Genomic DNA, 24097 nt, shown 5'->3' on the forward strand with positions numbered 1-24097 from the left:
CTATAGGAGAAGGCAAAATCTCTGATGGTTTCTCTCGTTCTCCTTGTATTCTGGTTCTGACACGTTCTGCCAGCTCATCCTCGTAATCTTCAGCTAGAAATGCAGACAGAAAAGCAGATTCAAGCAGGCTCCATGAATATACATATGACCTGGCGATCTCCCACCAGTCACTCACGTGCTGTTCCATGTAACACAGTTTTTGAATGAATGAACGAATGAAAACTTTATTTAACAGATTGCAGAATGGGTACAATACAGTACGGCTCAATACACACAATTGTTAAGGGGATGCAGACCAGAGAAAGACGTTTGTCTTGTTTACATCAGGGTCCCCCATTTTCAATTCAAATAGATAATTCATATGAAGGTTGCAAGAAGATCAGAATCGGACAGTGACTGTAGAGCCAGGAAGTCATGACACTTAGATATGTAGTTTAGGGGGTCTGGATCATCATTAGGCCTTCCATATGTTGGGAATGTCAGCTTGATATGATCACTTTTTGTGATGGCCGTGTTAGTGGTTAAAGTTGTTGTGGGAGGTGTATTTGTATTTATTGGTTTAAAATACAGAGACAGTGCATATTAAGGAACATTTGACTGTAAATATGCCAGTTTAGCCAAGTTGGCTAATTTTCAACTGTAGTCTCTGGGGCAGGTGACATGAGCACAACAATAATTAAAACATAGTACATGTTGTTGACATACATGAGTAGGACATAGTGAGGGAAGAGTGGAAGGTCGTTGGATTGTAAGTGATTCAAGTTTCTCTTCCAAGTGTTTTATTTTCTGTTCCTGCTCATCAGTCTTGTTTCTTCATCTCTGTTCTCATATCTTCCACGTTGGTGTACAGTTTGTTAAGTTGTGCATTACTGCAATCAACAGCTTTGTGTAAATTGGCAATGCCTTCTTGTGTGGTTTTTTTTTTTTTAGAAGCTTAGACTTCCTGTTGTACTTCAACTTGGAGCTGCTCCACCATGAAGCGGATCTCTGAAACACAAAGGACAGTTCTGAGTGTTTCACTTCCACTGATATGAAATGTTTTCACTGCTTTCACAACGTTATCCATTTCAGTTTCCACCTTCTCTTTGTTGGAGGTGATGTCTGATTTGAGATTGCAGTAATTAGCATATACGATTGGTCAGACAGGGCTTTACTCTGTACAATGGATTGCGTTTGATTTTCCTTCATACATTTTGTAAGCTCTCTCAATATTTTTGCCTTGTTTCTCCATTGCTTCATTTATTTTCACCCAATTGTCCTGGGTTTTGACAGCGAGTTTCACACGTCTGGGACACAGATCCAGAGGTGGAGGACGGTGTGGGGGGATGTCTGGCCTGCCCTGGCACAGTGAAGGACTGTACAGTGGGGGGGATGTCTGGCCCCTGCCCTGGCACAGTGAAGGACTGTACAGTGGGGGGGATGTCTGGCCTGCCCCCTGGCACAGTGAAGGACTGTACAGTGGGGGGGATGTCTGGCCTGCCCTGGCACAGTGAAGGACTGTACAGTGGGGGGGGATGTCTGGCCTGCCCTGGCACAGTGAAGGACTGTACAGTGGGGGGGGGGGTGTCTGGCCTGCCCTGGCACAGTGAAGGACTGTACAGTCAGTGGGGGATGTCTGGCCTGCCCTGGCACAGTGAAGGACTGTACAGTGGGGGGGATGTGTGGCCTGCCCTGGCACAGTGAAGGACTGTACAGTGGGGGGGATGTCTGGCCTGCCCTGGCACAGTGAAGGACTGTACAGTGGGGGGGGATGTCTGGCCTGCCCTGGCACAGTGAAGGACTGTACAGTGGGGGGGGGGGGGTGTCTGGCCTGCCCTGGCACAGTGAAGGACTGTACAGTGGGGGGGATGTCTGGCCTGCCCTGGCACAGTGAAGGACTGTACAGTGGGGGGGATGTGTGGCCTGCCCTGGCACAGTGAAGGACTGTACAGTGGGGGGGATGTCTGGCCTGCCCTGGCACAGTGAAGGACTGTACAGTCAGTGGGGGATGTCTGGCCTGCCCTGGCACAGTGAAGGACTGTACAGTCAGTGGGGGATGTCTGGCCTGCCCTGGCACAGTGAAGGACTGTACAGTGGGGGGGATGTCTGGCCTGCCCTGGCACAGTGAAGGACTGTACAGTGGGGGGGATGTCTGGCCTGCCCTGGCACAGTGAAGGACTGTACAGTGGGGGGGATGTCTGGCCTGCCCTGGCACAGTGAAGGACTGTACAGTGGGGGGATGTCTGGCCTGCCCTGGCACAGTGAAGGACTGTACAGTGGGGGGGATGTCTGGCCTGCCCTGGCACAGTGAAGGACTGTACAGTGGGGGGGATGTCTGGCCTGCCCTGGCACAGTGAAGGACTGTACAGTGGGGAGAACATGGGCTTCATCTCCCCATGTTAGAGACCGTGTAGGGTATAGACCTAGAACACCCTAGCAACCACCTAGAAATACCCTAGCAACCACCTAGAAAACACCCTAGCAACCAGCTATAACACCCTAGCAACCACCTATAAAACACCCTAGCAACCAGCTATAACACCCTAGCAACCACCTATAAATTGATGTCATGATGTCATGTATGTCCCTATGTCATAAATGTCACTATGAATTGAAAATGGGGGACCCTGATGTAAACAAGACAAACATCTGGTCTGCCTCCCCTTAACAAATGTGTGTATTGAGCCGTACTGTAGTATTGTAGCCATTCTGCAATCTGTTCAATAAAGTTTTCATTTCATTCATCCTTCATTCATATATCGTCACATGGAAAGAAGATATTACCTACCTGGGTTCCATCCTAGAGGCAAAACTTTCCTGTGACAAAATGGCATCCAATGTAATAAAAAAAGTCAACCAACGAACTCGATTCTTGTACCCGATCTCCTCTCTGGTAAACAAGAATACCCTGAAGACTCTGGCAGGAGCACTCATTCAGGGGTACTACGACTATGCTTGCACCTCATGGTACCAAAGCACCTCAAAGGCGCTAAAAACAAAATTACAAACATCTCAAAACAAACTGGTCAGACTACTGCTTGACCTGACTCCCAGAACCCACCTCACCCCTGCCCACTTTGACAACCTAGGATGGCTTAGAGTAGACGACAGAGTACAGCAACTTGCAATGGGCCTGGTCTACAAGATACACTACACGACCAAGGTACCCATGTACATGTCAAAATACTTCCCAAAGGTCAGTGAATACCACGATCACAACACCAGAGGGAGCTCCACAAATCATGTTAAACCCAGATTCGGCTCAAACAAGGGACTAAACACGTTTTCGCAATTATGCCACATCAATGTGGAACGCCCTACCCAAAGCTGTAAAGGAATGTGAATCACTACCCACTTTCAAAAACACTCTCAAAAAACACCTACGGGAGACTGCAATTCGAAACTGGCCCCTGTAAATGTCCGAACACAACCCCCTCCCATGTACAGTAAATTACCAAGTATGGTCTTGTCAATATTCCAATGTACAGTTTTGCTTGTACAGTGGTACAGTGTCCCCCCCCCCACCCCTCCTACCCAACCCCCCCCCCCCACTCATACCCCCCCCCCCCCCCCCACTCCTATACAACCCCCCCCCCCCCCCCCCCCCACCAACCACCTCCAATGTACAGTCCCCCCCACCTACCCAACCTCCTCCAATGTACAGTTTCTACGTCAAATGTATATGCTTTTTTTTCTGGACTCTTTTCGTATCACAAACAGTACTGTATTTGCAAATCTGGTATGTCATAAATGTATAGATGTAGCAGTACTGTCTATCTGTATGTCGTGTATGTCATATATGTTACGATGAATTGAAAATGGGGGACCCTGATGTAAACTAGACGAAAGTCTTTCTCTGGTCTGCATCCCCTTAACAATTGTATGTATTGAGCCGTACTGTATTGTACCCATTCTGCAATCTGTTAATAAAGTTTTCATTCATTCATTCAACGACTAACCTGGAACCCCACGTCGCTATGGAAACTGTTCCTACCCGGAACCGTGATCATAAAACACACAGGAAAAGAAACATGGCGGCCAACATAGAACAAATCTTCCAGGATTTTATTTTGAATAAAATTAGAGAAATCGAGGACCAGCAAGAGGACAACGGGTAGGTGAACGTCGCGATACACCTTTCGACACGCGTGTTTTGTCTGTCGAGAATTACTGTAACCATGTTGAAAAGTATCATATTGGCGACCTTTCTTCTGTAAACTGAAGCCAGCCGGCAGCTAACGTGTCCCAGCAGCAGCTAACCCGGCGTCGAGGAGCTAGTTGTTGTTGTTCCAGACTGACTGTATAAAACAATAGGGATGTGAGGCTCTATGAATTGAAAATGGGGGACCCTGATGTAAACAAGACGAAAGTCTTTCTCTGGTCTGCATCCCCTTATTAACAATTGTGTGCATTGAGCCGTACTGTATTGTACACCCATTCTGCAAATCTGTTAATAAAATGTTCAATCATTCATTCATTCTGGAAACATAACGGTCGCTGTTAGGGCAGTCAAGGAACCTAAGTCACGTTAGGATACATTCGTCTTCTACAATTTCCGTTAGGCTACATTCGTCTTCTACAATTTATCCCAGCTTGCGAACGAGTTTAATACCCAGTTTACCCACCCAACCTCCTCCAATGTAGAGTTTCTTCGTCAAATGTATACACTCTATTTTTTTGTAAGACTCTTTTTGTATCACAAACAGTACTGTATTTGCAAATCTGGTAAATGTCTAGATGCAACAGTACTGTCTACCTGTATGTCATGTGTGTCATAAATGTTATGATGAATTGAAAATGGGGGACCCATTTTTCTCTGGTCTGCATCCCCTTAACAATTGTGTGTATTGAGCTGTACTGTACTGTAGCAGTAGTAGTAGTAGTTTATTCAGTCATCATCTCACACAATACAATATACACCATCATTTAACAATATTTGATTTTACAGCGACTGAAAAGTACAGACTGAAGCATAATGCTTATATATGCCTGTCCTATATTCTTAACAAAATTAAGACTCAAACAGTATTCTAAAAGTATTGTACCCATTCTGCAATCTGTTAAATAAAGTTTTCATTCGTTCATTCAGTGTACACACTGGCGACGTACTGCGAGGTGGATCGTCAATTAGATTAGATTAGATTCAAATGTATTGTCATCTTACAGCAGCAGTACAGTACAACGAAAATAAATGTGGCCTCCAACCAGAGTGCAAATGTAACAGTAACGTGCAATATACAATGTACAGGTGACTAAACTGGGTATGGCATTTATAAATTAGTACTACTGAGTGATAGTGCTAATCAGATGTATGTACAGTGTTACAGTATTGTGTACAGTGGGTACAGGTATAAAGATACTATGGTAGCAAGTTGGGGCTGGGGGCGGGCGATTAATCAAATTTCAATGCGGATTTTGGCTTTCCACGATAATGAAAACAACATAATCAAGAAGGTACGAAACACTTTCTTCACACCACCGCCCACCCCCCAAGCACAAAACAGTCATTTCAGCTCGTGTTGACAGGGAGCCACAGCATGTTTTTCCAGTTATTAATTTATTTGATAACTTGTAAAAGTTGACAAAGTGTAATAATTGCACTACCTATCTTTGTGAAAGTGGCTTCTCAGCTCTGGTCCAGCTGAAGACTTTTTAGCTTAACATAACAGACCGACAGTAAGTTTGGGGGAGAACTAATGGGATAACTGGGGATGTTGTTTGCTCCTGACAAGAGTCTCAAAGTCTGGGGTGATGGTAGACAAAGCTACTCTGAGGTCATGCTCAATGTCCAATCTGTTCCTCTGCTCTGTCTTCAGCTGGACCAGAGCTGAGAAGTCACTTTCACAAAGATAGGTAGTGCAAAAAATTATAATTTAATTTTTATTTTATTTCTTTTAATATAATTCGTTTTCGATTAGTCGACACGTGTTGACGGGGGGGGGGGGGGGGGGGGGGGGGAGCCACAGCATGTTTTCCAGTTATAATTATTTTTGTAACTTGTAAAAGTTGACAAAGTGTCAAACCAATTCAGTCATCATTACCATGTGATTACCATCTCTCTCTCTCTCTCTCTCTCTCTCTCTCTCTCTCTCTCTCTCTCTCTTCTCTCTCTCTCTCTCTCTCTCTCTCTCTCTCTCTCTCTCTCTCTCTCTCTCTCTCTCTGTTCAGTCATTACCATATGATGTTCTCAAATCAAAGAGTAAAAGTACAGGTATGGGCATGTTAATAGTAGAAAGACATAAATACAGGCGATACAAATTATAGTACAGTAGAAGAGTAAGAAATAGGCAGTAAGAGTAAGAAACTCTATTCTAACTCTAAACTTTATTTTTGAACATGTATTCTTCATATTCCTCCAAACAAATCACGGTATCTAGCTCCGTCAAACAGAACAATCATAACAACAAACATTAAAAAAAATTAAAAACAATTAAAAAACATTCAAAAAAAGGAATTATAAACAAAAAGTCAAGAGCAATGTATTTGGTTAGCAGACATGTCCAAAAAGGAGTAGAGGGAAGCTAAGCTTATTGATCTTTACCCCCTTACATTTACATTGTTCTTTCATTAATTTGACTAGTTATAACATAATTGAGTATAATATACAATATAGAATGTACTTTTACTTATAGTACGAAAAGAAAAAAACTTGATTCACATGACGGCAGTGAATACAGTACAGAACTACATAACACAATATAGCATATGAGCTATCAGTTATATTATACATTACAATAAATATGGTTACAATAAACACTAGAATCTAAATATATACTTATGAGTAAGTAAAGTATACAGTGACAGGTGCAGTATACACAAGGTACCCTAACCGCCATGATATACGTCATTATGTTATAGTCCGTGCAGTTTAGGTGGGATTGTCCAGGATAGCGGCCAGCTTCCTTCTCATCCCCCTCTCCGCCACCACCTGTAGTTTGACCAGCTCGACTCCCACCACGGAGCTAGCCTTCCTCACCAGCTTGTTCAGTTTGTTGGTGTCCCTCGAGTTGGTGTAGCCCCCCCAGCATGCCACAGCGTAGAAGAGGACGCTGGCCACTACAGACTGGTAGAACGACTGCAGCAGTCTATTGCACACGTTGAAGGACCTGAGTCTCCTCAAAAAGAACAGCCTGCTCTGTCCCTTCCAGTCAAATTTCTTGTTCAGGTGTACTCCAAGAAACTTATAATTATGTCTCCACCATCTCCACCTCATCCCATTGGCTGGTGATGGGAGTCGGGGGGGATGTTCTAAATGTCTAAATAAAAAAATGTAGGGTATATATGGGCGGCTACGTGGCGTAGTGGGCAAGGCGCTCGCCACGAAATCTGGAGACGCTGGGCTCGGCTGTTCGAGCCCAGCGCTCCACATTTGCTTTCAGTTTAGCTGGTCGTCCGTACTAATACACATTGGCCGTATTAGGGGGTGGGAAACTGATGGGTGGGGATCGGGCGTTGTGGACAGCGACTCCTACAGGTCGGTTGGTGCGCCTGCGCAGTGGAATCAGGAAGTGTCGGGGGCAGCGTGAGCCTCCCACGCGTTACTCCTCGCCACTGAGAGATCGAGCTGCGCAGGTGAAAAGATGCGACTGCTGTTACCTTAAGTATCGGAGGGGACTTGTGCTATGTATGACACATTGCAGCCGGCTTGTGGGAGGCAAGAAACAGCGTTCGTGACAGGGGAGGGTTGAATTGGATGATACGAAAATTGGGATGGGAGAAAAAAATATATAGAAAATGGGAGAAAAAGTGGATACAAAAAAAAACTGTAGGGTATATGTTTCCCGTATTTGAACATATTTTGAACATGAGAGAAGGAAGTGCATTTCAGTCTCTATTTCTGAGAGGTCAGAGTGATGTCACAGTTAGAGGTCACAGTGATGGCACAGTCTCTGGGTAACCATGTTTTTGAATTCCCTCCTTTTTCTAGCTCAAGGCTATCGTCCCGAATCTGTGTTTTGTTAACATTTTTCTTTCATTGGTTTCAGGAGTGGTCAGGAGGTATTTGGCCAGTTCAATCTGTTTAGTGTATAATAATCTCTCTCTCTCTCTCTCTCTCTCTCTCTCTCTCTCTCTCTCTCTCTCTCTCTGTCCCCAGTTCTGTGGTTAGGGTTCGAGTAGTCCCCAGCGGGGGCGAACAGGAAGTGGAGGAAGCCCATCAGGAAGTGGAGAAAGGCCAACAGGAAGTGGAGTCTGGAGACGCCTCCCAGAGGAAACACAGGAAGCACAAGAAACACAAGAAACACAAGAAGAAGAAGAAGAGGAAGAAAGAGAGGGGAGAGAAGGAGAGCAGCTCCGAGTCGGGGGCGGAGTCAGACGGAGAGGAGAAGCCGCAGGGGGCGGAGTCAGACCGAGACGGGAAGCCACAGGGGGCGGAGTCAGACCGAGACGGAAAGCCATGGCGGGCGGAGTCAGACAGAGACGGGAAGCCACAGGGGGCGGAGTCGGACCGAGACAGGAAGCCACAGGGGGCGGAGTCAGACGGAGGCAGGAAGCGACAAGCCAGGTGAGACACCAATCAGGAAACCTCTTATCTCCAAATATTACTCCCGTCTTCAGTACAGATATAGTACAGAATATATTGATACAAGCTACAGATATAGTAGAATATATTGATACAAGCTGCGGATATAGAGGCGGCTGGGTGGCGCAGCGGACATTGCGCTCGTCACCAACGCAAGAGACACTGGGTTCGACTCCGGCTGTCTGCGTTGCCTCCGGCTTGGGCCGGCCATCATACTAACTCAATTGGCAGAGTCAGCGGGTGGAAGTCGATGGGGTGGTAATCTGGACGTTGTGGACAGCGACTCCTACAGGTCGCTCAGGGCGCCTGCACAGCAGAGAAGGGATATATGGTGAAGGTAGTGTGACCTCCCACGCGTTACACTTCACCAATGAGAGTCCGCGCTGCTAGGTGAAAAGAGGTTGCTGGCTGTCCCCCTATGTGACGGAGGAAGCATCCGATAGACTTCAGGACTCCCTAGACCGACCAGTGGGGGGCACATGCGAGCAACGACCGGGAAGGGGAGGGGGGAATTGGCATAACGACTAAATTGGGATGGGAGGAAAATCAGAGAAAAACAGGAGGAGAAAAAGTGGATAAAAAAAATATATATATTGATATGCTTCAGAACCTCATCTGGTGTGTGTTGTGTTGTTTGTTTCGTAGTGGAACACCAGGTGACGTGGACAAGGAGCCACTGACAGGTAATGTCTCTCTGTTATTTATGACCCTGTGACCACTCTGGAAAATCACACAAAGACACAGTAACATATATATATACAGGAAGACACAGTAACATATTATATATATATATACAGGAAGACACAGTAACATATATATACTGTATACACTGCAGGCGAGGGCGTGGAGGGGAAGACCAAACGACACAAGAAGAAGAAGAAGAGGAAAAGGAAGAGGGACGGAGAGAAGAGCTCGTCTGACTCCGACACGGAGGCGGAGCCAAAGCACAAGGACGGTAACCACGGTAACCACGGCAGCGGCTCATCGTCGAGGAGACGCGAGGACCTGCCCGACATCATTCCCAAACAGGTAAAAACACAGACACACACATTAGGGCTGGGCAATTAATAATAATAAAAAAAATCGCGATCTCGATTCATAGACCTATGCAATCTCATTTTTATTTTTATTTAAATTTTTTATCTTTTTCCCCCTCCTTTTTCCTCCGTTTTTTCTCCCATCCCAATGTTAGTCCTTATGCCAATTCCCAATCCCCTTCCTGGTCGTTGCGCACTCTACCCCCTACAGTCGGTCTGGGAGAGTGGAGGCTATCACATGCTTCCTCCGACACATGTGTAGCCAATCAACCGCTTCTTTTCACCTGGCAGCGCGGACTCTCACTGAGAGGGTGTAACGTGTGGAAGGATCACACTACCGCCCTTAGATCCTATCCGCGCTGAGCAGGCGCCCCGACCGAACTGTAGGAGTCGCTGTTTACAATGACCAGGACCCACCCACCGGCTTTCCCACCCTCTAACACTGCCAATTGTGTTAGTACGACGGCCGGCCAAGCTGGAAGCAACGGCGAGAGCTGGGCTAGATACCAGTATCTCCTACGTTGGTGGCGAGCGCCTTGCCCACTGCGCCACCCGGCCGCCCTTATGCAATCTCATTTCTAAATGATGACGATTTCTTTTATTAAAAAAAAAATATATATATATATATATATATATTTCATTAAATATTTTTTTATTTGCTATTTTTTTACTTTTTACTTAACTTTTTTAAATGATGACGATTCTGACTTGAGTTATTTTGTATGTTACAAGAGACTTCAGTTTAAGTCAAGCACTTTCATATATGTTATGTTGTCTGATTTTATTGAAAAAATAAGAATCGTGTGAGAGAATCGTGATCTCAATTCTTAGAGAGAAAAATCGCGATTCACATTTTAGCAAGAATCGCCCAGCCCTAACACAGACGTACAGCACACTGTGATACCGTTAAAAACTATGAAATGTATTGTGATTTTTGCCATATCGCCCAGTGTCACATTAGTAAAGTCTGATGGCTGTCGGAATGAAGGACTTCCTGTGCCTTTCGGTGCTACATCTCGGGAGTTAGTCTAGCACTTATCCAGCCTGTTTGTGTCCCCTGCTCTCAGTCTGCTGCCCCAGCAGGTCACAGCGTACAAGAAGGTGCCCGCCACCACCGACTAAAAAACATCCTCAACATCCTTGTACAGACGTTGAAGGATCTCAGCCTTCTGAGGAAGTAGAGTCGGCTCTGGCCCTTCTTGCAGAGTGCCTTTGTGTGTTTTGACCCGTGCAGTTTTTTTTTAATAAATAGCCTCAAACTAAATCCTCAATTTGAATAAAGTCATTAATCTGATTAAATTAGTCTTCTTTATTATTAAATCAACTTTCTTTAATGAATATAACTAATCAGTTTTTTTTAATACTATAATATTAGTGTAGCCTAATCTTTATCGGCAACTGTGAAGAAAAAACCCCATTGGTTTAAACAGAATGAATAGACACATAAAATAAAATATATACATTTATTTAATTTCTTTTTATAAAAAATAAAAAATTCGAATGTTGATTTAGAATTCGAATGCCAACGTAACGAACGAACGTTCGAACGTTTGGGCTCAGCCCTACCCCTAACCACGTCAGACACCGGCCAACCCTAACACCTAACCACGAGATCTAACCTCCCTATCCGTCTTCACCTCCTAACAGGACAAGAAGGGAGAAGAGGAGAGAGACGGCAGCGGCAGGAGGAGGCGTCGCTCGCGCTCCCACTCGGCCAGGCGGAGTCACTGCTCGGCGAGGAGGAGGAGGTCCAGGTCCAGGTCCAAGAACCGTGGCAGGAGGTCCAGAACCCGGTCCAGGTCACGACACCGCAGGTCCAGATCCAGGTCCGGAACGTGTTTTACAAGTCAAAGCCTCTCTAATCTGGGGACACAAACTAGTGTGAACGCAGACCGGTGATGACTGCTAGTGTGAATGAACACTGATGACTACTAGGGCTGTCCCCCGACTTAAGGATTTGTATAGTCAACTTGTAGTCGCCAAAATTTGCCGATAGTCGACTATGAAAAAAAAAAAAAAAAATATGAAATTAATATTATTATTTTGTTATCATTCCATTTGGGCTGTGGGGGGTGCTTAATGTCTGAAGGAGTCGACTGAAGGCTTCTTGTCCTCTGCGAAAGCATGCAATTGGTCCACTGATGGATACATCTTGATATTTGTCTAGTCTAGTGTGTTCATTAGATGGGTGAAATCCTCTTTCAGTGCCTCTGTGCCTGTTTTCTTAGGCAGTTAGCCTCTGGTATGTGTGCCATTAGCATTATGATTTAATAAAAAAAATGTTATTACCGTAGGTTGGCAGTCGACCACGGCTCCTTTCGATCGATTAGTCGACTAATCGGGGTCAGCCCTAATGACTACTAGTGTGAATGAACACAGGCCACTGATGACTGCTAGTGTGAACGCAGACTGCTGATGACTTTCTGTTGTGCAGCGGAAGGAGAACGTCGTGGTGACCTTTGACCCTCTCCCCAGGTCACGATCGGCCCGGCGGTCCAGGAGAAGTGCTTCCAGAACGTCTAGATCCAGGAGCCGCTCGCGCTCCCGGCACCAACGGTCCAGATCCAGAGAGAGAAGCGCCGCCAAGTCCAACAAGGAACATTCCTCTGATAGACCTCCTGTAGCTACTCCTTCTGTAGCTACTCCTCCTGTAAGTACTCCTCTCAGACCTCCCGTAGATGGACCTTTAACACATCCGGTGCCGTTCACGAGAATTCTCGTTTTCTGTGGCCCCAACGGTTCAGTGCCGGAAAACGAAGATTCTCGTTTCTGGGTCGTTATTTCTTTTATTCGCTATTTCCATTCATAATACATTGAGGCAGGCTGTCCTGAATGGGTCTGAGATCGCAAATGTCCAATACCGCCGCCTTGCACATCCTTGGAATCTCTCTCGCTCAGCCTGTATGTAGGAGCCATTTCATTTGATTTAATAGTTTTGACTAAATAGCGCCGCCACTGGTCGCCTCGTAAAATGGCACCATGGTGCTCCTATTAATTATGGCACAGCTGTGTGTAAACGCACGCCAGACGAGAAACAGTTTTTTAACCGCTCGCTTGCTACACACACACACAGCGCAGATTGAATGAATGAAAGACTGAAAAGAAAGACTTTGTTTAGAATCATTATGAGTTTATTTGAAACCCTTTTGCTGCGCCTGTTTGTTTTGAAACCTCTTTAGTACAAGTCTGGAGCCTGTTTTGTTTCATTTGTTTGCTCCGTTATTGTTTGAAACTTTACGCAACTCCTTCCATAAAACTCAACCGGTTCGAACCCATCGGATGCAACTATCAACAACATCAAACAGTGAGTAACAAGACAGCCCAAGTCAATGTGGTGTGAGCGCGTTGAAGACGTATCCTGGCTTAGATAGGCAAATTGAGCCTATTGGAATCTCTCTCGCTCAGCCTGTACGTCTATCTAAAAAGTCCGGTCCGGGTTTTCCTAGTCGGGGAGGAGTAACGTTTATAACGCATGGATTGGGGAGAATCAAGCGCCGCGGATTCATGTGCTTTGGTGGATTATGTTGGCAACACGATCAACATCAATACATGGAATGGCGATCAGATAATTGGAATATTCTTTGTGCAGTACATCCTAGTCAAGGTAAGTGCTATATGGTATCAATCTTGCGTTGATCCGAGCATGCCTTCGTTGTGATCCGAAAGTGTTATTGTAACGTTACTCCACAACGTATGCCGTTGGTGACGATCGAAGCATAGAAACCCCCCCCCCCCCCATTATCAACCGATAATCTAGCGTTGATCCAAGCGAGGAATGGCACGGTTTCTAGTGACATGCACTAAACGCTGCTTAGCGGCGTTTCCTGGGATTACACAGAATTACTCTAAAACTATACTCTTATTCACCACGGTATAAAACGGGAATGTATGGATGAAAGAATGATCTGTTTTTTGCATCTTGACCGGAACAAACTAAATGACAATCGACTATATTATTAGACCCATAGCTATAATATTTAATATAGTTTTAGCACTGCAAACACGTCATGTATCCCCATTCATTAAATCGCTGGCACACACGGCCCACAGTGACCTCTCGTGAACGGCACTGGATGTGTTAACATAATGAAAGTAGCATTTTTTATATACATTTCTGCTCTGTTTTCGCTGTGCAATCTCCTGTCCTCCGATTGATTGATTGATTCATTTGTTCGTTGAATGAATAGTTTATTTGTTCCTGTATTCTGTTCTCTTTTGGCAGAATGCCTCTGCTGCAGTTAACGACCACACCAGCACCTCCTCCACCAACGCTCCTCCCTCCACAGCAGAAGAGGAGGAGCAGCCGGCCCCTGGCCCCTCCCTCCCTCCACCTGACTCCTCCCTCCCTGCCCCTGGCCCCTCCCTCCCTCCACCTGACCCCTCCCTCCCTGCCCCTGACTCCTCCCTCCCTCCACCTGACTCCTCCCTCCCTCCACCTGACTCCTCTGAAGGAGTAAAGCCTGTAGGGGGCTGGAAACCGGTTCCTTTCTTAGAAGTGACCAGCAACTCCAGGTAGTTCACACAAGATACTGATACTTGTCCTGCTCCTAGTAATCTGACCGTTTAACTCCTCCTTGTCCTGCTCCTAGTATTATGACAGTCTGACTCCTCCTTGTCCTGCTCCTAGTATTATGACAGTCTGACTCCTCCTTGTCCTGCTCCTAGTATTATGACAGTCTGACTCCTCCTTGTCCTGCTCCTAGTATTATGACAGTCTGACTCCTCCTTGTCCTGATCCTAGTATTATGACAGTCTGACTCCTCCTTGTCCTGCTCCTAGTATTATGACAGTCTGACTCCTCCTTGTCCTGCTCCTAGTATTATGACAGTCTGACTCCTCCTTGTCCTGCTCCTAGTATTATGACAGTCTGACTCCTCCTTGTCCTGCTCCTAGTATTATGACAGTCTGACTCCTCCTTGTTTCATGCTCCTAGTATTATGACAGTCTGACTCCTCCTTGTCCTGCTCCTAGTATTATGACAGTCTGACTCCTCCTTGTCCTGCTCCTAGTATTATGACAGTCTGACTCCTCCTTGTTTCATGCTCCTAGCAGCTGCTCAGAGAAGAAGGGAGATTTGGAGGGAACCACAAAGCCCTCGACAGACCCCATATCCAATCAGAAGTGCCCTAGCCCAGCGGGGGCGGGTTCCGGTGAGAAGGGACAGGACCAAGAGGAGGAGGGGAGACGGCTAGAGGAGAGGACAGACGAGAAGACGGAGGACACCACCGAGAAGACGGGTAATGGCTGTTTTCATGTTGATGACCGACACTTTTCACCTGAAAATATGGCAGCCATCTGAGATGTTGAACATGGTACAGCGGGAAGGGTTCTGGTTTTGGTCGGTCGGGGCGCCTGTTCAGCAGGGAGGGGGATCTGGGGGAAATATCGTGCCGTGAACCTCCACTGCACGCGTTACGTTCCCCCAGTGAAACTCCTCGCTGTCGGGTGAAAAGAAGCGGCGGGCTGACTCCACATGTATCGGAGGAGGCGTGTGGTAGTTCTACACCCTCCCCAGGCCGATAGTGGGGCGATGCGCGCAACGACCAGGAAGGGAATTGGCATAACGACTAAATTGGGATGGTTGAAAAATACAGAAAGCCCAAAAATAAATAGAATAAAACATTTAAATAAAGAATAAAGACTTGAAAGTAGGGATGTTCGATGTTGGCCTTTTTACCGATATACCGATATTGTCCAACTCTTAATTTCCGATACCGATATATGCGGGGTTCCCCCCCCCCCCCCCCCAAAAACACAACATTATGCATACTTTTCACAATAAATAAAATAAGAATTTGTTCTTACTTGCTTGCCTGGGTAAATAAAGGTTAAATAAATATCGGACATCCCTACTTGAAAGTCTTCAAAGTCCAGTCTTTTTTAATAAACCCGCAGGTCCAAAGCAGGGAGAAGGTTCCGGAAACGCGGAGCCCCCGGAGGAGGACCTCACCGCTACCGCCAAGACCAAGGCACCAACGAAGAAGAGGAAGACGTCCAAGTCTCCGGGGTCGCAGAAGAAGAAAGAGCGGAAGGCAGCGTCGACGAAGAAGAGGAAAAAGTCCAAGTCGCCGTCCAAGAGCCACAAGAGGAGGTCCCGCTCGCGCTCGCGGTCCAGGAGGAGGAGGTCACGGACCAGGTCACGGTAGGGTCACTTCCTGTTACAGCTCAACGCAGCGATAAGGTAGCAGCCCCTATAAGAGAACGTGTTGCTATTTTTCCCCCATCTACGGTACATCATTTCACGGAGCTGTAATTAATACGACATATACGTCAAACTAAATGTAATTAATGCGTCAAACTAAATTAATGTGTGCTTAAAAAGTCCTTGAAATTCAAATCAACCATTTGCATTGAAAGTTTTGTTCATCCATGATAAAATAGTTCTGAATCAAGAAATATATATTTTTTTTATCTAAAGTGTAACTAATTGTCGGAAATTGGTTTTAAGCCATAAATATTGGATCATATTTCTTAAAAAAAAAAAAGGCATTTAAAAGTTAATTGTATCCTTGTAAATGCCCTTTTAAAATGACAAATAGTGCTTGGAAAAGTACTTGAAAGTCCTTGCATTTCGTTTTGCAATGTCTGGGAACCCTGCTCTATTGCTCTCTAGTCAGGAGGGTGGATTCCAGGGGTGTAAAGTACTTGAGTAATTGTACTTTGTTACAATACTTAAGTACTGTTTTTGGGGGATTTGTACTTTACTCAAGTATTATTAGGTTTGTATACTTGTACTTTTACTCAATTACATTTCAGAGAAAAAAAAACATACTTTTTACTCCTTACATTTAAAATGCAGACCTACAAAGTACAAAGTACAAATCTTGCAGGTCCAACTATTTTAATTAGTATATTTGTTTCTCTGGCCGAACTAACGTTAATGTTATTAATCCTGCGGCCGCGCGCTTTATTTAAAAACAGCCAATCAAATCCCCATCAATGGAAAATGAACCCGCCCATACCCATGCTGATTGGTCCTTGTGCAAGACTAGAAAGCGGGGATCTTTTGATTAAACACCTGCTATCAGAAGAAGAGACAGTCAGAAAAAAAGTTTTTACTTTAACTTATTAGTACTTTTTTTTTTTTAAACTTTGACCAGTCAGCTGGTTCTTTTCGCGTTTATCGCTTTTTCTGGTCAAGTATGACCGACAGAAACAGGTTGAATGGGGTATAGATGGGGGGAAAGACACTCTGAGAAAATACGGCGAGTCCGGGAGTCGAACTCGTGTACCCCAGATCCGTGACGCGCACGGTTGTCCCCGACGCCGAAATAGCGTTCGAGGTACGCGGTGAGCTACTGGAGCTCCCTACTTATTAGTACTTTTAAGTACATTTAAAAGTAGAAACGTTTAGACTTGTACTCAAGTGTGTTTCTAGCCAGATACTCTGACTTTTACTCAAGTAAGATTTTGAGACGGTACCCATACTTTCACTTAAGTATAATTCCTGGGTACTTTTTACACCGCTGGTGGGTTCTCTAAGGAAGCATGGCTGTGGTCTCTCTAGGTCTCTGTCATTAAAAAAAAAGAAATTACATTTGAAGCTTCTATTCAAGTTTTCGAATGAAGCTTCGAATGTCTCTCGTCATATTTTATGACGTAATTATAAACACATTTAATAAATATCCTCAATTTGAATAAAGTGATTAATCTGATTAAATTAGTCTTTATTTTTATTAAATCAACTTTCTTTAGTGAATATAACTCGTCAGTTTCGTCAACATAAATAATCCAATCAGGGCTCACGGTTGGTACGAAAGTGATGGTGACATCTTGATGGAGCGCCGAGCGGATGCAGACAGGCTACATCATTTATGATACATGTTTTATTAAAATGTTTATGACGAGTCATATACTAATAATAGTATAATACTATAATATTAGTGTAGCCTAATCTTTATCTGCAACTGTGGGGGGGGGGGGGGGGGGGGTTTAAAACAGAATGAATAGATGCATAATTTTTTTTTAAATCGAATGTTGATTTAGAATTCAAATGTCAACGTTATGAATGAAGCTTCGAAGCTTCAAACTATTCGGTGCAGCCCTAGTGGGTTCTAGGGCTGAGCCCGAACGCTAGGACCTTCGTTCGTTACGTTGGCGTTCGAATTCTAATTCAACATTCAAATTTCTTATAAAAAGAAATTGAAAAAAATCTGTTTAAACCAATGGGGTTTTTCCTCACAGTTACAGATAAAGATTAGGCTGCTACACTTATGGTGCTCCCATAGTCGAGCGGACTGTACACGGACTGGACTCTGCGGAGGTCCACTGGACTCTTTGAGCTTTCATAGTCGAGCGGATCTCCGCGGACCAATTTCCTACATGTCTCGCGCCAGTTTACACCAGTTTACACCTCGCGCCAGTTTGTTTGACACCAAGTGGGCGCTGCCGCGGACGTCCGCGCGTCAGAAAATAGGAGCTTTGCACTTGGACTCTGCGTTGGGTCTGCTTTGAGTACCCTTTGGGTCAGCTTTGAGCCTGACTATGGGAGGGCCTTAATATTATAGTATTAAAAAAAACTGATGAGTTCTATTCATTAAAGAAAGTTGATTTTAATAAAAAAAAATAAACTGATTTAATCAGATTAATCACTTTATTCAAATTGAGGATTTAGTTTAAGGATATTTATATATAAAATCTTTTTTTTTAATTATTATTTAAAAACGAAGGTTCGAACGTCCGTTCGGAAGAAAAAAAACCCTGACGAAGTTTCGAAGCCCAAAAACAGGCTTCGGGGGGAAACAGCCCTAGTGGTGGGTTCTGTAATGAAGCATGTCTGTGGTGGTCTCTCTCTCTCTCTCTCTCTCTCTCTAGGTCTCCGGCCCGGAGGAGCAGCAGGAGGTCCCGGTCTCGCTCGGGGTCGCGGGGCGGGGGTCAGCGGCGGCGGCGGGGAGGGGGGGGAGGGGGAGGGGGCACGTACAGCCTCAGCCAGAGGGACCGTTGGAAACGGGAGCCGAGTCACTCCCCCGTGCTCATCCTGCGGAAGAAGAGGTCGTCGCCGTCTCGCAAACACCGCAGCCAGAGCAAGAGCCCCTCGCGCATCACGGACCTGGGTGAGACCTGCGCCCCGCCGACCTTAACCCTGTCACTGCCGCACGACATGAAGGTTAGCCCTTTACTATCACACAACCGTGTGATAGTAAAGGGCTAACCTTCTTGTATTGTCACAGTGAACGGGTTATAACCGGCTGCCGTGTGGCAGTGAAAGGGTTATTAAATGACTTGCTACCTCATGTATTTTTTTATTTCCAAAAAACTATTTATCATCCGCTGCTCTTTAACTTCACTGTTTAAACTTGACTTTAACGTCACCGTTACCTTGTATAGTAATATAGCTCAGCGTAGGATTGTGTAGCATAGATTATAGGAGTATAGATACAGTATAGGGATAGCAACATAGCACAGGGTACCGGACCATTATTCAGGCAACGATTCAATGCATCGTGAAATCTCTCCATTTGACCACGATTCGATTAATTTTCGATACATTTTCTTATCAGTTAATTCCCCCCCAAAAATTTGAATATACAAATGTGGCTGGGGGAACTGATTCACTCAGCATGAATGGACTATAGGTCAATAAAAACAATACGCCAAAAAAAAAAAACATACGATTTTTATTTTATTTTTTTATTTTTCGATTAATTTAGATTATAATCGATTCTAACATTTTCAAATCGATGCAGTTGAATCGTCACATTAGAATCGACGCATTTCGATTAATCGATGCATCGTTACACCCCTATTGTATAGTATAGGATTATTTAAAGTCTGTTTGTTGTATTGCACTGTATTGCACACTCCTACGGTCGAGGAGCCAAGGAAAACAAGCATCTCGCTCACGTTTTCGGAATGTATGACATTTTTAAAAGCTGTGACAATAAAGGAAATCTGAATCTGAATCTGGGAAAGACCAGCATCACTGACCTGGGTAAGAGGAGCAGGCTGAGGCCAAACGTTCGAACCTTCATTCGTTACGTTGGCATTCGAATTCTAAATCAACATTCGAATTTGAAATTGTTAATTGTTAATTTTTTTTCTTTTTTTTTTATATATATATTTTGTATGTGTCTATTCATTCTGTTTAAACCAATGGAGTTTTTCTTCACAGTTGGAGATAAAGATGAGGCTACACTAATATTATAGTATTAAAAAAAACGGCTGTTATATTCATTAAAGAAAGTTGATTTAATAAATAAAAAAATACTAATTTAATCAGATTAATCACTTTATTCAAATTGAGGATTTAGTTTGAGGATATTTATATATAAAAAAAATATTTTGAAATGTTTTATTTTATTTTATTATCTTTATTTTTTTAATTAAAAACAAAGGTTCGAACGTTAACCCTGACGAAGTTTGAATCCCAAAAACAGGCTTCGGGGAAACAGCCTTACTGGGTAAGACCTGCACCACTGACCTGGGTAAGACCTGCACCACTGACCTGGGTAAGACCTGTATCACTGACCTGGGTAAGACCTGTATCACTGACCTGGGTAAGACCTGTATCACTGACCTGGGTAAGACCTGTATCACTGACCTGGGTAAGACCTGTATCACTGACCTGGGTAAGACCTGTATCACTGACCTGGGTAAGACCTGTATCACTGACCTGGGTAAGACCTGCACCACTGACCTGGGTAAGACCTGTATCACTGACCTGGGTAAGACCAGTACCACTGACCTGGGTAAGACCTGTATCACTGACCTGGGTAAGACCTGTATCACTGACCTGGGTAAGACCTGTATCACTGACCTGGGTAAGACCAGTACCACTGACCTGGGTAAGACCTGTATCACTGACCTGGGTAAGACCTGTATCACTGACCTGGGTAAGACCTGCACCACTGACCTGGGTAAGACCTGTATCACTGACCTGGGTAAGACCTGTATCACTGACCTGGGTAAGACCTGTATCACTGACCTGGGTAAGACCTGTATCACTGACCTGGGTAAGACCTGCATCACTGACCTGGGTAAGACCTGTATCACTGACCTGGGTAAGACCTGTACCACTGACCTGGGTAAGACCTGTACCACTGACCTGGGTAAGACCTGCATCACTGACCTGGGTAAGACCTGTACCACTGACCTGGGTAAGACCTGCATCACTGACCTGGGTAAGACCTGTATCACTGACCTGGGTAAGACCTGTATCACTGACCTGGGTAAGACCTGTATCACTGACCTGGGTAAGACCAGTACCACTGACCTGGGTAAGACCTGCATCACTGACCTGGGTAAGACCTGTATCACTGACCTGGGTAAGACCTGTATCACTGACCTGGGTAAGACCTGTACCACTGACCTGGGTAAGACCTGTATCACTGACCTGGGTAAGACCTGTATCACTGACCTGGGTAAGACCAGTACCACTGACCTGGGTAAGACCTGCATCACTGACCTGGGTAAGACCTGTATCACTGACCTGGGTAAGACCAGTACCACTGACCTGGGTAAGACCTGTATCACTGACCTGGGTAAGACCTGTATCACTGACCTGGGTAAGACCTGTATCACTGACCTGGGTAAGACCTGTATCACTGACCTGGGTAAGACCTGTATCACTGACCTGGGTAAGACCAGTACCACTGACCTGGGTAAGACCTGTATCACTGACCTGGGTAAGACCTGTATCACTGACCTGGGTAAGACCTGTATCACTGACCTGGGTAAGACCTGTATCACTGACCTGGGTAAGACCTGTATCACTGACCTGGGTAAGACCTGTACCACTGACCTGGGTAAGACCTGCATCACTGACCTGGGTAAGACCTGTATCACTGACCTGGGTAAGACCTGGCTGTATCACTGACCTGGGTAAGACCTGTACCACTGACCTGGGTAAGACCAGTACCACTGACCTGGGTAAGACCTGCATCACTGACCTGGGTAAGACCTTCATCACTGACCTGGGTAAGACCTGTATCACTGACCTGGGTAAGACCTGTATCACTGACCAGAAGACACCTGCCAGCGATGGGACAAGAAGCAGAAACGCTATGCGACTATCACAAGACCAAGTATCATCCGTGAATATAACTCCAAGATTGGGCGGGGTTGACTTGGTAGACCGAATGATGAGTCACTATAGAATGAGCGCCCGTACCAAGAAGAAGTGGACTCTTCGGATGCTGTTGCACTTTACAGATCTTGCTTTAGCCAACAGCTGGCTACTACTGTGCCGCCAAGACCACACTCTGCGAGGTACGCCAAGAAAGGGAGTCATGCAGTTTCTTGACTTTCGCATTGGATGTGGCTCAGGCCTTCTTGGCCCAGCGTGTGACAATGACGGCGACTCAGACCTTTCGGAACAGGAAAACGACGCAGACCTTTCGGAGCCGGGGGAAAAACGTCCGGTGAAGGGCAGGCAGTGCCCCACACATCTCAGTCCGCAGGGGGGCTAATCATGCACATCTTCCAGAGGTGGTCAACCTGAAGAGTGCAGCGCGCTGCTGCAGAGCGACAGGCTGCTCTGGGAAAACTCGAGTGCAACGTGTGACATGCAAGGTGTTCCCTGTGCTTGCAATCTGGACGCAACTGTTACGCAGCCTTTCACACATAGCTGTGTGTCATAACTGTTCATACAGACGGCAAATGACGAGGCTTTTAGATGTTACATGTTTCTTGCAAATTTCGTTTTTCCATGGCAATGTTCAGAAATGGAAATTAACCGTTTTATATGGAACAGTGTTGAAAAAAAAAAAAAAAAAAAGTATACTTTGTTACAGACATGTGATGTCTTCCTGCAACAGTTGTGCAGATACTTTGTTACATGTTCCTATGTTCCCTAACAGATGTTCTGAAAGGGTGGGAATTCATATGTTCCCAATTAGTTTTTGCACTGTGATGTTCAAAACATGTTGCTATGTTATTTACAAATGAAAAAGCACTCAAGAAAACCACTGCTGTGGTTTCAGGTTGGAAATAAAGACTTTTGCACTTTGTGACACAATGGTGACTTTTTTTGTGTTCCAAAGGAAATTCAGACCGAGTGTCCCCTTATGTGGACATCATTTTTCTCCAAAACTACATAATGTAAAATAATTATGCTTAGTTTTTATACTTAGCTGGTCCCAATAAGCCCAAATAGCAAAGAAAAAAAAAAAATGCATGCCAAAAAAGAGTTCGGGTCTCAGGAGGTTAAACGGAATGAATAGACACAATATTATTATAATTTTTTTTTATAAAAAATGTGAATGTTGATTTTGAATTCGAACGCCAGCGTAACGAACGAAGGTTCGAACGTTTGGGCTCAGCCCTAGTGTGTGTGTGTGTGTGTGTGTGTGTGTGTGTGTGTGTGTGTGTGTGTGTGTGTGTGTGTGTGTGTGTGTGTGTGTGTGTGTGTGTGTGTGTGTGTGTGTGTGTGTGTGTGTGTGTGTGTGTGTGTGTGTGTGTGTGTGTGTGTGTGTGTGTGTGTGTGTGTGTGTGTGTGTGTGTGTGTGTGCGTGTGTGTGTGCGTGTGTGTTCAGGACCCCCAAAAGGACACGTAATAGTTCGGTGATCCCTGTTTGATGTTGATCCTGTCCCAGAGATCCCAAATGATAGGATATGTGTTATTATACTACTGTACTGAATACTACGTTCGTTCAGTTAACGTTAGTAATTCATGCCTGCTGCTGCATTTAAATCCAAAACCAAGTGGGACCTCCAAAGATAATTATTAGAGAGTCGGAGTTGAACTGTAAGAATTCTGGATTTGCCATTGTTCATTCTTTCTTTCTCTCTCTTTCTCTTTCTCTCTCTCTCTCTCCCTCTCTCTCCCTCTCCCTCTCCCTCTCTCTCTCTCTCTCTCTCTCTCTCTCTCTCTCTCTCTCTCTCTCTCTCTCTCTCTCTCTCTCTCTCTCTCTCTCTCTCTCTCTTGTCCTGTGTTTCTATGTCTCTCTGTTTCTCTCTCTCTCTCTGTTGGTCTCTCTCTGTGTCTCTGTGTGTGTCTCTCTCTCTCTCTCGTTCTGTGTCTCTCTTTCCATCTCTCTATTTCTCTCTCATCCTGTTTGTCTCTCTGTCTCTTGTTTCTCTCTCTGTGTGTGTGTCTCTCCTCTCCTCTCTCTCCTCTCCTCTCCTCTCTCTCTCTCTCTCTCTCTCTCTCTCTCTCTCTCTCTCTCTCTCTCTCTCTCTCTCTCTCTCTCTCTCTCTCTCTCTCTGTGTCTCTCTCTCTCTTGTCCTGTGTTTCTATGTCTCTCTGTTTCTCTCTCTCTGTTGGTCTCTCTCTGTGTCTCTGTGTGTGTCTCTCTCTCTCGTTCTGTGTCTCTCTTTCCGTCTCTATTTCTCTCTCATTCTGTTTGTCTCTCTGTCTCTTGTTTCTCTCTCTGTGTGTGTGTCTCTCTCTCTCTCTCTCTCATTCTGTTTGTCTCTCTGTCTCTTGTTTCTCTCTCTGTGTGAGTCTCTCTCTCTCGTTCTGTGTCTCTCTTTTCGTCTCTCTCTATTTCTCTCATTCTGTTTGTCTCTGTCTCTTGTTTCTCTCTGTGTGTGTGTGTCTCTCTCTCTCTCCTCTCTCCTCTCTTTCTCTTCTCTCTCTCCTCTCTCCTCTCTCGCTCCACACAGACAAAGAACAGTTACT

At 45.1% G+C, this 24097-nt stretch overlaps 1 protein-coding gene across 1 annotated transcript in view; it reads left to right on the forward strand.

The window, feature by feature from the left end:
* Positions 1 to 4010: 4010 nt before the first annotated feature.
* LOC311241316 (uncharacterized protein) overlaps positions 4011 to 24097 on the forward strand; it is a gene marked incomplete at its 5' end in the record, with an annotated part of 41209 nt that continues 21122 nt past the window's right edge. Inside the window, 12 exons of the mRNA XM_084330096.1 lie at positions 4011 to 4093; positions 8075 to 8482; positions 9146 to 9183; positions 9336 to 9529; positions 11185 to 11363; positions 12013 to 12187; positions 13760 to 14049; positions 14587 to 14774; positions 15433 to 15679; positions 18352 to 18590; positions 19914 to 21329; positions 21802 to 21896. Of these exons, the coding sequence (XP_084186222.1) occupies positions 4011 to 4093; positions 8075 to 8482; positions 9146 to 9183; positions 9336 to 9529; positions 11185 to 11363; positions 12013 to 12187; positions 13760 to 14049; positions 14587 to 14774; positions 15433 to 15679; positions 18352 to 18590; positions 19914 to 21329; positions 21802 to 21896 (3552 nt within the window). The remainder of the gene's footprint in view (positions 4094 to 8074; positions 8483 to 9145; positions 9184 to 9335; positions 9530 to 11184; positions 11364 to 12012; positions 12188 to 13759; positions 14050 to 14586; positions 14775 to 15432; positions 15680 to 18351; positions 18591 to 19913; positions 21330 to 21801; positions 21897 to 24097) is intronic.

Source organism: Notolepis coatsorum (genome assembly GCF_963971535.1).
Source record: "Notolepis coatsorum genome assembly, chromosome: 1".
Taxonomy (NCBI): domain Eukaryota; kingdom Metazoa; phylum Chordata; class Actinopteri; order Aulopiformes; family Paralepididae; genus Notolepis; species Notolepis coatsorum.